Genomic DNA, 15,465 nt, shown 5'->3' with positions numbered 1-15,465 from the left:
AGGTTCCCTTTGCTGTTTAGCATAAAAATGCTTGGATAACTCATACCTGCATATGGATGCCTCAATGTCCTGGTTCAGCAGAACCCTGTGAATCACTTTACCTGCTGCCCACAAACAACCTTGGATTCTGATGTGGCTTGTGTGAACTTTCTTCTGCAGCTCTACTATCATACAGGGCAGTATAACAACAGCAACACCTTGAGACTTGTATAGCACCTTTAATGTAGAAAAAGATCCCACAGTGCTTCAAAGAGGCATGAGGAAGCAGACTTTCTCACCCTTCCTATATCAAAAGTGGCAGGCTTTCACTCGGCAGCTCCCCATGGTTGGGCAACTGAAATTCAGAGCTCAATTTGTGGGCAATTGCAGAAACAATCTAACATTCTACATGCTTACAACATTCCTGTAACATGTTCCACAGTCAATAGATACATTTAACATAATTGAATATACAGTGGTTCGTAAGCTTTTTTTTTCTATTTTCAGGTAACTAACTCCTGTTTGAAAAAAAGATCATTCAGCATGCTTCACTGAGAATATCAAATATGCTTCTGTGCTTGTGATTTTAATTTGTAAGATATAGTTCAATTTAATTCTGACTACGCTTGAAATTACAATAGCTGCTATGCTGTCAAGTAATTTATACTAAATATATATTGGGAACAAATGGAAAAATATGAAAAACTTGCAAAAATTGGTGAAGGAAGTTATGGCGTAGTGTTCAAGAGCAGAAACAAGGATACAGGACAAATCGTTGCCATCAAGAAATTTGTGGAATCGGAGGACGATCCATTGATAAAGAAGATAGCCATGAGAGAGATCCGCATGTTAAAGGTATGACTTCAAAGGCTGTTCATGTCCTTCAGTGTTATCACTAAGCAGTAGTTTATAGGTGCATTCTTTTCACATTGTGCTCAATTTGCTGGTATTGGTTTCATTAGAGAAACAGTAATGGCAGAAAAGAATTATCTTCACTGCCGTATAACAGAAGCACTTTAGAAGAAATTTCTACACAGTTCCACCTCTTTGTAATCATAAAATGTTCTTTGTTTTTTAATGTTTTACCCAGTTTAACTCACCAATGCAGTTTAGAAAGTATTTTTATTCAAATATTTAAGTATGAATTCATTACAAAGCTGAAATTAATCTCAAGTGAACAGACTTTTTTTACCATCCTGTTAAGCAAGTTCTGAAGAAAGCAAATTAACTCACCTGAAAAGCAGATGCAATTTGCAGTTCAATGTTCTACATGCGCTATTTAGCACTGACCTTATGGCAACTTAGGGAGAAGGGACATGGTGCAGTTTGGGAGAATCCATTCATTGGTTCACTGTGCAACTAAGTGAGCAAGATTCGCTGTCGCAGAAAAATAATGCAGTGTGGAAGGCTTCATTAATTCTTTCACTAAGCTTCATGGCAGCGAATCATGCTCACCTTTCGGATGGATAGACTCTTCCACACTGCACAACAGTCAATTATGCTTACTTCTTTACTTTCTTTAACTCAAATTTTACAATTCGGTTATCGGCACCAATTCACTGAGAATATAGAAGCATAGCAGGCTATGGTTTATGTGGTACCATTTCATTACTATCTTAGCCATGCGATTGCAGAAGGACAAAAAAGGGGCAATTACACTGCTGAGAAGAGCAAATATGTAGACAAATTTCTGAGAAGTGCAAAAACAATAGGGTAGTAGTAGTAGGGGATTTCAACTACCCTAATATTGACTGGGATAGAATCAGTGTAAAAGGTATAGAGGGCACAGAATTCTTAAAACGCATTCAAGAGAACTTTTTTAGCCAGTAAGCTGCAAGCCCAACAAGAGAGGAGGCAGTTCTGGTCTTAGTTTTAGGGAATGAAGCTGGGCAGGTGGAAGGGGTATCAATGTGAGAGTATTTTGGTGGTAGTGATCATAGTTCAGTTCGATTTAGTGTAGTTATGGAAAAGGACAAAGATAGACCAGGATTAAAAGTTCTCAGTTGGGAAAGGCCAATTTTACTAAACTGAGATGTGATTAGCAAAAGTGGACTGGAAATAGCTACTTGAAGGTAAATCAGTGTCAGAGCAGTGGGAGGCATTCAAGGAGAAGATAGTGAGGGTTCAGAGCAGATATGTTCCCACAAAGAGAAAGGGTGGGACTTCCAAATCCAGAGCCCCCTAGATGTCAAGGAGCATACAGGGTAGGATAAGGCAAAAAAGGAAGCTTATGTCAGACACCGAGTGCTCAATATTGCAAGCCTAGAGGAATATAGAAAATGCAGGGGTGAAATTAAAAAGGAAATTAGGAAAGCAAAGCGAGGGCATGAAAAAATATTAGCAAGTAAAATCGAGGAAAACCAAAGGATGATTTACAAGTACATAAAGAGCAAGAGGATTACTAAGGAAAGAGTAGGGCCTATTAGAGACCAAAAAGGTAACCTGTGCGTGGAGGCGGAAAACATGGTCATGGTTCTTAATGAATACTTTGTGTCTGTCTTCGTAAAAGAGGGGAATGATGCAGACATTGTGGTTAAGGAGGAGGAGTATGAAATATTGGATGGGATAAACATAGTCAGAGAGGAAATTTTAAGGGGTTTAGCATCTTTGAAAGTAGATAAATCGCCAGGCCTGGATGAAATATATCCTGTTGTGAGAAGCAAGGGAGGAAATAGCGGAGGCTGTGACCTTCATTTTCCAATCCTCTCTGGCTATAGGTGTGGTGCCGGAGGACTGGAGGACTGCTAACGTTGTACCGTTGTTCAAAAAGGGAGAAAGGGATAGACCGAGTAATTACAGGCCTAACCAGTCAGCCTAACCTCGGTGGTGGGCAAATAATTGGAAAAATTTCTGAAGGACAGTATTAATCGTCATTTAGAAAGGCACGGATTAATCAAGGACAATCAGCATGGATTTGTTAAAGGAAGGTCGTGTCTGATTAACTTGATTGAATTTTTTGAGGAGGGTTGAGGAGGGTCGATGAGGGTAGTGCGTTTGATGTAGTCTACATGGATTTTAGCAAGGCTTTTGACAAGGTCCCATATGGCAGACTGGTCATAAAAGTAAAAGCCAGTGGGATCCAAGGGAAAGTGGCAAGTTGGATCCAAAATTGGCTCAGTGGCAGGAAGCAAAGGGTAATGGTCGACGGGTATTTTTGTGACTGGAAGGCTGTTCCTAGCAGGGTTCAGAACTAGGTCCCTTGCTTCTTGTGGTATATGTCAATGATTTAGACTTAAATGTAGGGGGCATGATTAAGAAGTTTGCAGATGATACAAAAATTGGCCATGTGGTGGATAGTGAAGAAAAAAACTGCAGACTGCAGGAAGATATCAATGGACTGGTCAGGTAGGCAGCAAAGTGGCAAATGGAATTCAGTCTGGAGAATTGTGAGGTAATGCATTTGGGGAGGGCAAACAAGGCAAGGAAATACACAATAAATGGTAGGATACTGAGAAGTGCGAGGAACAGAGGGACCTTGGAGTGCATGTCCACAGATCCCTGAAGGTAGCAAGACAGGTAGATAAGGTAGTTAAGAGGACGTACAGGATACGTTCTTTTATTATCAGAGGCATAGAAAATAAGAGCAGGAGGGTATGCTAGAACTGTATAAAACACTAGTTGGGCCACGGTTAGAGTACTGCATATAGTTCTGCTCTCCACATTACAGGAAAGATGTGACTGCACTAGAGGAGATTGTACAGAGGAGATTTACAAGGTTGTTGCCAGGACTAGAGAATCTTAGCTATGAGGAAAGATTGGATAGGCTGGGGTTGTTTTCACTGGAATAGAGGAGGCTGAGGGGAGATTTAATTGAGGTGTATAAAATTATAAGGGGCCTAGATAGAGTGGATAGGAAGGACCTATTTCCCTTAGCAGAGAGGTCAATAGCCAGGAGGCATAGATTTAAAGTAATTGGTAGAAGGATTAGAGGGGAGTTGAGGAGAAATAATTTCACCAGAGAGTGGTGGGGGTCTGGAACTCACTGCCTGAAAGGGTAGTAGAGGCAGAAACCCTCATCGCATTTAAAGAGTACTTGGATATGCAGTTGAAGTGACTTAACTTACAAGGCTACAGACCAGAGCTGGAAAGTGGGATTAAGCCACATGGCTCTTTTTCGGCTGGCACAGACACGATGGGCCGAATGGCCTCCTTCTGTGCCGTAAATTTCCATGATTCTCCAAGGCAGTGGAATGTCATGCTCTTGGGGGCCAACTCCATCATCTGCCATGGGCTTGCCAATCTTTTTCATGTCTCCAAAGCAATAATTAGCTGCTATTGAGTTTGTTCCCAGCTGAATGGTCTATTTTTAAAATGGTGTTTAGAATTTTCTGACAGGATTCGCCACCTCCTTTCAGATGATGTTCTATGCTGGCTATTCTATAATAGAAAGGGATACTGGAGGTCCAATTACAAAAATTGTTAGTGAGTTTGAGGTCTGGAGTCCAAATGGGCCGCTAGTTGAGTGGGAGAAATGGCATGTGAGGGGCTGGAAGTTAAGTGTATAAAACTGCAGTGTGGCAATACAAAGGTATGGCTGGAGGTGGGCATGTATGATGATTGTTGTTGATGGTTCTTTATCAAATTCATGGCAGTGAATACAGGCACTAAAATCCCATATAGAACTAAAGATGATGCTTATGGCAATTGCAAGTTCTTTGGCACTTGGGCACTGCTCGCCCAGAATTCTTCGATTGCAGTGGTTTTGTGTTTCTGCGTCAAAACATAACCAGCTTTCAGTAAGCAACTTCCACTTGAAGTCTCCCTCTATTAAAAGGGTTGCATTTGCTTGGTAATTTCAGTTTCCATTGGGCCGCAATGAAAATGAGTCAAGAACAAGCAATGTAAGCTGGCTGATGTGAACGTGATCCTGAAAGACTGAGTGCAACTGTGCATGGAAACTGTGTCAGAAGTTAGCAAAATATTCCAAACAAGAGTTCTCCTCTGTCATCAGCTCTTCAGCCAACTTGGGAAGTGGAGCAACCTTTTGATGTTACTTCAGTTTGAAACAACTGCAGCTTCCTTTTGGATGCTTGCACGCTGAGCATCTTTTTTTTAAAGATACACAGTTCAATGTAAAAGGACACAATTTCAAGCAATGCAGTTCAAAACAATACAGTGCAGATTGTACACACTATGATCCCATTATTACAATTCAAAATGCAGTACATATCTTTTAATACATTCTGTACAATACAAAATGGGGGGTGGCCATAGAGCCTTTGCGTAGGCCGCACCTCATTTCAGTTCGTCCCGCAGCATGTACTCGTGGACTTTGAAGTGTGCTAGTCGGCAATACTCGATTGTGGACAGCTCCTTCAGCTGGAAGACCAACAGGTTTTAGGTGGACCAAAGGGCCTCCTTCACCGAGTTGATGGTCTTCCAGTAGCAGTTGATATCTGTCTTGGTGTACACCCGAGGAACAGCCCATAGAACACAGCATTTTGCGTTACCGAACTGTTGAGGATGAACCGGGACGGATACCAATGCATTCTCCACGCTTCTGTGCATCAGGAGGAGGACGATGGTCTCGTCCCCACCGCAGCATCGAGGGCAACTTGCGCTGGCGCTGAGATTCCGTGCGTGTTGGAAGGACCATCCAGGCCACATCCTGGTACCTGTTGGTCAGTTTCGACGATGAGACGCCCTGCCAAATGGCATTGACCGCCTGGTGGGGGAACTGCCCGATCGGATCCGCCCTCCCCTTTTCCTGCAGGACTCCCAGAACGTTCTGTGCTGATTACTGCCTGACGGCCTTATGGTCGAAGGCGTTCCTCCTCAGGAACTTCTCCATCTGGGACAGGTGGTGGGTTACTGTGAGTAAGTAGATCCCCTCTGTCCCATATCCTTTATAGAGTTGTCATTATTATGATGAGGTGGCTACTGGTGCTTTAGTTAGGTTGGCAAATGCTTGTGTTTTGGATAAATTCTGTACTTGCAATGTGCTTAATGTTTAAATTTTTGGGAGTAAGCCATGTGTGTTTCAAATAACTGGCACAGATGGGCTGGGTGACTAAACACCTGCCTCATCAGCTTGGACCAGGAGAAGGCCTTTGACAGAATATCTTACACGTACAAGATTGACGTGCTCTCCAAAATGGGGTTGGGGGAGGGAATGCGCGATCGGATCTGACTGCTCTATGCGGGCATCCATATCACAGTCCTAATCAACTGGCAGGAGTCGAAGAGCTTTCTGATCAGATCTGGAGTCAGGCAGTGTTGTCTGTATGTTGTATCGAGCCATTTGCAGCGTCCATCAGGAAGGACGCAGGTATTAGGGAGGTGACAGTCCCAGGCAGCGAAGGCTCTCAGGTTAAAACCTCCCTGTAAATGGACGACATCACCGTCTTTTGGTCCGATCAGTGGTCAGTCTACAGACTAATGGGCATCTGCGACCAGTTCGAACTGGCTTCGGGGGCCAGAGTGAACCGAAGCAAAAGTGAGGCCATGTTCTTTGGCAGATGGGATACCCGATCCTTTGTCCCCTTCACCGTCAGGTCTGACTGCCTGAAGGTTCTGGGGATCTGGTTCGGGGGGCCCCAGGCCTGCACCAAGAACTGGGAGGAACGGGTCAAACAGAAGCTTGGTATGTTGGTGGGGGGGGGGTAGGGGCGCAGTGATGAGTGCTCCCTCTCCATTACCGGAAGGAACCTAGAAATAAGGTGTGAGGTACTCGCAGTGTTGCTCCACGTGGCCAAAGTCTGGCCCATTCCCCGCTGCTCTACCGTCACAGTCCCCCGAGTTATCTTCCACCTTGTCTGGAGGTCCAAGGTAGAATGCATCCACAGGGACACCATATACAATCCTGATGGCCGCCTTTGTGTGTGGCTGCCTCAGGATGTGTGTAGAGCCCCAGTAGGAAGGTACCAAGTGTCACTACATGCTGAGTTTCTACCTGTCCACCATACTGAGAAGACTATCTGGCCACGCTGGCCGAGCAGACGCAGGATGCCCTGTCCAGCTGGACCATACCCCACCACCTGTCCCAGGTGGAGAAATTCCTGAGGAGAAGACCCTTCGACCATAAGGCCATCAGACAATGGTCGGCATGGAACATTCTGGGGGTCCTGTAGGGAAAGGAGAGGGTGGATCCGATCGGGCAGTTCCTCGACCAGACGGTCGAAACCATTTGGCAGAACGTCACGTTGCCAGAACTGACCAACAGGTACCAGGATGTAGCTTGGATGATGGTGATAAGAGCCCTCCCAGTGTAGTCTTTCCAACACGCACAGAATCTCAGCGCCACCACGAGCTGCCCTCGAGGCTGTGGTGGGGATGAGACCGTCGTCCACCTCCTGATGGACTAGCCCTTTGCACAGAAGGTGTGGAGAGATATGCGTTGGTATCTGTCCCTGTTCAACCGTAACAGTTTGGTAACACAGGACACTATGTTCTACGGGCTGTTCCCAGGGACATACACCGAGATGGGTATCAGCTGCTGCTGGAAGACCATCAACTCGGTGAAGGAGGCCCTTTGGTCCGCCCGAAACCTGTTGGTCTTCCAGCTAAAGGAGCTGTCCATGACCGAGTGTTGCCAACTGGCATATTCCAAGGTCCAGGAGTACGTGCTGTGGGACGCACTGAAGTGAGGTATGGCCTACGGAAAGGCTCTATGGGGAAAGGCCATCATGTAAGGCCACCCCACATTGTACTGAACAGAATGTATAAGAAGATATGTACTGTGTTTTGAATTGTAATAATGGGATCACAGTGTGTATGATCTGCATTGTATTGGTTTGAGCTGCATCGCTTCAAATTGTGTCCTTTTACATTGAACTGTGTGTATCTTTAAATTTTATAAAATAAAGTATATTTTGAAATATAAAAAAAAAGTTACAGGCCTGGCCACTGGGTGGTGCTGCAGAATGACTCTTTCCCCTCATTACTGTATCTTTATGGCAAAATAGTATTTATTGCTCAGTGCACACTCAGCCGTGTCTCGTCCTAACAGATAGGAATTCAAGAATCATTTTATAATTCGTACAACATATTTATTTACATCATATTTTTATGAAGAGAGAAAATGACTGCGGTTGAGGTGCTCCTCGCACCCATTGCCTGCGGCTCCCACTGGTTTTTCGCTGCCATCTGTGGGTTCACCCTGAATCCCCCAGCCTGATATTTACCACGGACTCCCTTAGCAGTCCCTGCCTTTCACAGCTGATCTTGCTGGTCGGTCTAACTCATCGCACCCCCTCCCCCCCCCCCCCCCATAAAAAGGACGGCTTATCAAGAGCATCATAATTAGTGCTCATAGAAAATAAATTACTGTATTGTTAAATTATTATATATATATATATATATATATATACACACACACACATCCTCACTCCTCATTCTTCCATGAGCTCCCCTTCATCTGTCCTCCTTCCCCATCCTGTCCCTTCCTCCCTGCCCTTTCTCCTTCCACCCTCCCTCTCTCCTTCCACCATCCATCTCTCTTTCCTCCTTGCCCTTTCTCCTTCCACCCTCCCACGCTCCTTCTACCCTCGCTCTCTTCTTCCACCCTCGCTCTTTCCATCCACCCTCCCACTCTCCTTCCACCCTCCCACTCTCCTCCCACTTTCCCACTCTTTCCGCCATCTTCCCTTTCTTTTCTTCCTTCTTTCTCTCCTCCCACTTTCTCTCCTCCCTCTGCACTCTTCCCCCTCCTCCTTACTCTTCCCCTCTCATTCTTCGCTTTCCTCCCTCCCCTTCTTACTCCCCACTTCCTGTCCCCTTTCTTTGTATCCCATCCCCTTCCTGCCCAGCTTCACAATAGCCACCCTTACCTTACTGGCATCACAGGTTGCAGCAGTGCAGCCACTTCTACTATGCTACAGCTCCACTGCACCATTCTGCAGCAGTCGTCAATTCTCGCTCTCCAACGACTGGCACACTCCAAGGTCCAGGAGTACGTGCTGCAGGACGCTCTGAAGCGAGATGCGACCTACGCAAAGGCTCTGGTTGGAAAGGCCATCGTGTACGGCCATCCCACCTTTGTATTGTGCACCAGGTTTGATAAGATTATGTACTGTGTTTTGAATTGTAATAATGGGATTGTATTGTGTACGATCTGTATTGTATTGCTTTGAACTGTATTGCTTGGAATTATGAATTTTACATTGAACTGTGTGTATCTTTAAATCCTATGAAATAAAGTATATTTTGAAATTAAAAAAACACTTCCTCCAACGCCGGAAACCTCGAGCTGTCCTCCGACCTGTTACTATGTTCCCCTCCTCCCAGCTTCTAACCCTGCTCAAAGATCACACCCTTCACACCATTTCCCTGCCTCCTACCATGCTCTATCATCCCTATTTCCTTTTGGATGTCTAACCCCTCTCTACCCTCTCTCTCCTGCATTCTGCTACTATCCTCATTGCTGTTTACTACATTTCCAAGATTTGTGTCATCTGGAAATTTTGAAATTTTGTCCCTATACCCAAGTTCAGGTAGTGAATTGTGAATGTTGTAAACATCTACGTTTGAAGTATTTTTAATATTTTGTTTTGGTTTGTTTCACCCTTGAAAGAATAAACGCCATCTTCATTTCTTGCCTTTGGTCATTTCCAAATAAATTGCGTAAATGAAAGCAGAATATAGATAGTTAATGGATCAACAGTTAAAATTAACACCACGGATACATCAACAAGTCTAGTTTCTTTGGTCAAATATAAATTTCAGCATAAAAATTGAACGCAGTGACATGGATACTAGATTTTGAAGTGGATTCCTCAATTGCCTCCTTTCCATGCACGGCTCTGAGCTCTGTGTCTGCTCTCATTGTGTCAGTGGCTTCCTGTATGAACTGAAATACGGTTTGCTCACTAGCGGAAACTGCTGATTAAAATTTCTTATCTGAAAGTTCAAACACAGAGAGAATAAACATATGAAGTAAACTTGTACCCAAGTAAGAATTGTACAGGTCACTGTAAACCCAGCCCCCACAAAGCTCAGAGCTCATTTACATACCCATAATGCTGTACAAAGTACTTTGCAGAAAAGCAAAATAAACTTCAGGTTTGACCATGATGATTGAAGATTGTCGTTACTTTTGCATCTGCTGTATTGATCTGTTAGAATTAGTTTTCTCTGGATTAATTCTAGTGTCCCATTACAATGTTAAAGAGGCCTGTTGCCGCTTAGGAGCGAGGAGTTGACGCTAAACTTTTAGTACACTCTGGTTTCTCTTCAGATCGTATAAATCTTTCGCCTTTTACTAAAGATTTCCGTGGAGAGGAACACTCGGAGTTTTAAGTAATTTTTTGAGGCCCTGCTTTTGTGGGGCTGAATTATTGTTGAAAGAAAGATTTATTTTTAGTTGTGAATATATGGTAACTGTATTTTTATAGTTATTATTGTGATGAGTTGGCTATTGGTGTAATAGTGGGTTTGACAAATGTTTAGGTTTCAGATAAGTTCTATAATTGCAATGTTAAATTTTTTTATATTTTAAAATAAACTTTATTCATAAAATTTGTTAAGGTACGGACAATTTAGTTCAAGTCACGCTTTGAAACAATACAGTACAGGTCATACAATTTGCAATGTTCCATACAGTGCAAAACAAGGGTCGTGGTACAATCAATAGTTACGCACCATACATTGTAAATACAGTTCATGGCACCGTAGGGTGCCTCATTGCATTATTGTAAACAATTTTACAACACCAAGTTATAGTCCAACAAATTTATTTTAAATTCCACAAGCTTTCGGAGGCTTCCTCCTTCATCACCGAGTTGATGTAAATGTTTAAATGACTTACCTGGCAGGGGAGAATCTATGATCCCGAAGGCGGATCTCCCAGGACGAAGCAGGATGAGTAGAAACAGCTGTAACCTGTTTGTAGTTTTACTGACATAGAGGTGGATCTCAATGCTGGGCGGGGACTGGTCTAACGCCTTTTTCCAGTAAGATAAAGACAGTTTCTTCTTTGCAGCGGACATGGCGACCAGAGGTTCCAGAGCCCCGGGTGCGCAATACGGTCTGGCTGACCTCAAAGACGCATGAAGGACCCAAGCCATAGCAACAGGACATCTTTGTGAGGAAGGTTCTATTGAGAGCTTGTGGATTCGTGCCAGTGGACATCTTTTGCCTACATGACTTCCTGAGGACCGGCTATTTCAACGTGACCTTTAAGAATGTCGAAAGATGTCTGTAGATGTTCCAGGCTTTCAAGGACAAGGGGAAGGAAGCGCCGTTGTCACTCCTCAATGCGGAACCGCTCTTCGCAATCCCGCTGGAGAAGGATCGGACGCTAACGGTCCACATGGTCACCCCGCATGTGCTCGTCGTGGGTGTGCCGATGTTCCTCAAGCGATACGTGGACGGAGCGAGTGGAGCATCAACACTGCGGACATGCATGGGATCTGTACCAGCAAGAGGAACAACCAGAGCAGCAGACATAGCTGCCCCAAAGGAGGCCAGACCCCTCCCCCCTGCTGTGGTCCCACGTGAAAAGGCCAATGACCAGGAGGAGGATAAAGAGCAGGAAGAGAGTGTCAAGGAAGCCAACCAAACCTCGAAACTACCGCTGAGAACACAGAGCCAATGGAAGGCGAACCAGGGACGGATGAAGGATGGATGATACAAGCAAAGAAAAAGAGGAAATCCCGCATGACCAGAAGCACGAATGCCAAAGGTGGGGCCAGCAGCAAGAGGAGTTTAGAGTCCCCAACAGACAACAGCGAACTCCTCGGACAACGACCAAAGGAAAGAGTGGAAACCCCACCTTCATCAAAGGAAGAAGCAAAACGCGACGGTGACCAGCGACACTGACAACGCGCTCCAACTCCAGGAACCTGGGAGCAGCAACACCCAGCCCCAGGGCATCGGGAGCAGCGACGTGTCTAACGCACCCCAAGTCCAGGACGCTGGGAGCAGCAATGCAGAGAGCGAGGTCCCCCAACTCCGGGCAACTGAAAGCAGCACGACGGATGCGGAGAGCGAACCCCCAGCAATGGACGAAGAGCTGGACCTGGTTGTGGATCTCACTGACACACCACCATCGACCCCCGAGCGAGGACCCTCCCCCAACGAAGGACAGGCCTCCTTCCTTAGTCAAGGACTGTCCAGAAGTTCATGTACACCGCACAAATGCAGAATCTGAACCCAGGGTCCCAAATGGACGGTAACGTAAACCCCGGACTGATGTAGTAGTAAAACCTGAATGTTTTCTTTTGTATTTTAAAATGGATTTAAAAATTGGATCCATAAACGTGCGTAGGATCAAATCGACTAGGCGATGTGCCGCGACCCTGGACTACCTATCCAGCGTCAAGAGGGACCTGCTGTTCTTGTAGGAGTGCGGGATCCCGCACCTCAGCAATTACCGGCAGTGGTCACATACGTGGACCCACGGGCAGTCAATCTGTTTGGGAGGCAACGATTGTCGTTCCTTGGGCCTGGGGATTCTGCTGCGAGGAGGTGAATTCACCATCACTGAGGTTAAGGAGGTGGTGGGGGGCCGCCTGCTCGGAGCAGACGTTCTGTACAAGAACGCCCTGCTCCGACTGATCAATGTGTACGCCCCGATCCTCTGGAGCGAGAGGATGGACTCTTCTAGCATCTCCCAATACTGCTGGCGATCTCCAGACCGACCATTCTCACCAGAGACGTCAACTGCATCATCGATACAGCTGGACGATGCAGCAGGGGCAGCGGTATATTGGACATCACGTCCAAACTCCCGATAGAGGTGGTGAAATACGTAAAGCTTCGCAACGTCTTCAGCAACCCTGCAGACAGAGCGTCGCAGATATACACTGGGTCTGTCCGTTCCAGGATAGACTTCCTATTTGTGTCCCCAATGCTCAAGGTCAGATCCACCGACGTCCAGCCAGTGTTCTTCTCTGATCACTGCCTCCTACTGGCCGACTGTCAATCACAGGAGGACCAGAGAGCGGGCAGGGGGATATGGAAGCTGAACGTGAGACTGTTACCCCTGGAGAACATTGAGGAACTAAGGAGGGATTACACAGGTTGGAGAACCGTGAAACCCCTCTTCGACTCCACGGTGCACTGGTGGGAAGCAATCAAGGCCAACATTGACGATCCGGATTCTTTCCCCTCAGTCTGGTTCAGTAAAAACTGAAGTCGAATACATTTTAAAGTTCATCCCAACTTTAATAGCAGGGTTCTTAGTCTGCAGCATTGATTTGGACTCCTGATAGAGCCCCTCTATGCTGGCAGAGCAAGAACAAGAAACATACAGAAATCCACACGTTTTTATACAGATCAATAGGGGTTGGAACATACTTAACGAGGGTCAACACCAATCATAAGCCGGGCATAGGTTGCCATGCGAGGTTACATTATTGCCGGCCAATCATAGATCGTCCATGTGCTGATCATGCTGCTGTTAGACATCAAAGGGGATACTTCCTCACCTTCCAACCTGGAATGTTCTTTCCTGTTCCTTCTGTTCCTTATCTCCCAACTTGGAATGTCTTTCAACTTTGGCTAAGCTCGTTACCTATATTGATCTGCCATAAACATGGAGACATTCAGACCAGTCCTTGAATCACATCAAAGACTCTACATTGATAAGACAATGCAAACCTGCTGACTACGCAAACATATGGCCCAGCAGGAGGCCAGGCCACCTGTACCAATCTCAGTTACTAACTAATTAACCCTTTCTAACCATTTTGCATTCTGCTTCTTTGCCACGTAGGCATCTTAATATTTTACCGAAAACTGACCACGTAGGGATTCTCAACATCAAGAGGTTCTTCATCCTCAAAGGTGTTCAGAAGGCGAGAGAGAAACAGAGGAAAGTGTCACAACTCCAGAAAAGCATGCAGGATCTGCTCCAGCTGCAGCCGATGGGGATCGATGTCAGGTAGCAACTCTGAGTGGTGAAGGGCCAGCAAGCCTCGCTCTTCGCATCCAAGGCCTCAAAGATCATCTTCCGGTCCAGAGTCCGCTCCGTGGAGCAGGGCGAGAAGTGCTCGCGCTGCTTCTTCCAGAAGCTGCACAGAGAGAGACCTCTGTGATCAGCAGCCTGAAAGAGGAAGACGGCTCGCTGACCTCATCGCAGGCCGACATACTGGGGATCAGCAAATCCTATTATGCCAGGCTCTATGACGCGAAGCCCACAGACAGCGTGGCCTCCCAGTCCTTCCTGTCCTCTATCAAGGAAGTCTTGGACGACAGCGAGCGGGAGAGCATGGATTGGCCACTGACCTTGGATGAGCTGACAAAGGCCTCCCAGTCCTTTGAGAAGAGTAGAACTCCCAGAAGCGACGGCTTACCGGTCGAGTTGTACTTGGCTCTGTGGGACTGGATAGGCCCAGACCCACTGGTAGTGTACAAGGGTATGCTGCTGGCAGAGTCCATGAGGAAAGCCATTATCACCTTCATCTACAAGCAGAAGGGGGAGAGGGAAGAAATCAAAAATTGACGACCCATTTCCTTGCTAAATGTCGACTACAAGATTCTGTCTAAGACCGTCGCCAACAGGCTCAAGTCTGCTCTGGAGTGGGTGATCCACCCCGATCAGACCTTTACTGTACCCAGCAGGAAGATCTCTGATAGCCTTGTCCTGCTCAGGACTGGGGGGGTGAACACCTGCCTCATCATCCTGGACCAGGAGAAGGCCTTTGACAGAATATCCCACATGTACATGATGGACGTGCTCTCCAAAATGGGTTTTGGGGAGGGAATCCGCGATTGCATCCGACTGCTCTACTTGGTTATTCGCAGCACAGTCCTAATTAACGGGTGAGAGTCAGAGAGCTTTCCGATCTGATCTGGAGTTATGCAGGCTGTCCTCTCTCTGCGGTCTTGTTTGTGAGTTGTATCTAGCCGTTTGCCGCGTCCATCAGGAAGGACGCAGTACATTTCAAACCATGAACACTACAGATCATACACAAAGCGATCTCATTAAACAAAGTAGTTCTATGACTCATGGTGTACAATACAAAGTGGGATGGCCATACATGGTGGGCTTTCCCCATAGAGCCTTTGCGTAGGCCGCACCTCACTTCAGTGCATCCCTCAACACGTACTCCTGGATCTTGGAGTGTGCCAGTCAGCAACACTCGGTCATGGACAGCTCCTTCAGCTGGAAGACCAACAGGTTTTGGGTGGGCCAAAGGGCCTCCTTCACCCAGTTGATGGTCTTCCAGCAGCAGTTAATATCTGTCTTGGTGTGCGTCCCGGGGAACAGCCCATAGAGCATAGCGTCCTGTGTTACCGAACTGTTGGGGATGAACCAGGACAGATACCAATGCATCTCTCTCCACATCCTTTGCACGAAGGGGCTGCCCATCAAGAGGTGGGTGACAGTCTTGTCCCCGCTGCAACCTCAAGGCAGCTTGCGGTGGCGCTGAGATTCTGTGCGTGTTGGAAGGACTGCACTGGAAGGGCCCTTCTTGCCACCATCCAGGCCACATCCTTGTGCCTGTTGGTTAGTTCGGGCGACGAGACATCTTGCCAAATGGCATCGTCCGACTGTTCGGGGAACTGCCCGATCGGATCCACCCTCTCCTTCCCCTTCAAGAC

General features: G+C 46.4%; 1 protein-coding gene and 1 non-coding gene across 3 annotated transcripts in view; both read left to right on the top strand.

The window, feature by feature from the left end:
• The first annotated feature begins 666 nt into the window (after positions 1-666).
• LOC137324226 (cyclin-dependent kinase-like 4) overlaps positions 667-15,465 on the top strand; it is a 50,406-nt gene continuing 35,607 nt past the window's right edge. For both annotated transcript variants that reach the window (XM_067988366.1, XM_067988367.1), the window contains exon 1: positions 667-834. In XM_067988366.1, coding sequence (XP_067844467.1) covers positions 667-834 — 168 coding nt within the window. The remainder of the gene's footprint in view (positions 835-15,465) is intronic.
• LOC137324859 (U5 spliceosomal RNA) lies at positions 10,134-10,247 on the top strand. The gene has a single exon (XR_010963735.1). It is a non-coding gene; the product is annotated as a U5 spliceosomal RNA (small nuclear RNA).

The sequence above is a fragment of the Heptranchias perlo genome, chromosome 8 (genome assembly GCF_035084215.1).
Source record: "Heptranchias perlo isolate sHepPer1 chromosome 8, sHepPer1.hap1, whole genome shotgun sequence".
Lineage (NCBI taxonomy): Eukaryota > Metazoa > Chordata > Chondrichthyes > Hexanchiformes > Hexanchidae > Heptranchias > Heptranchias perlo.
This window is presented reverse-complemented; position numbering and strand designations above follow the sequence as displayed.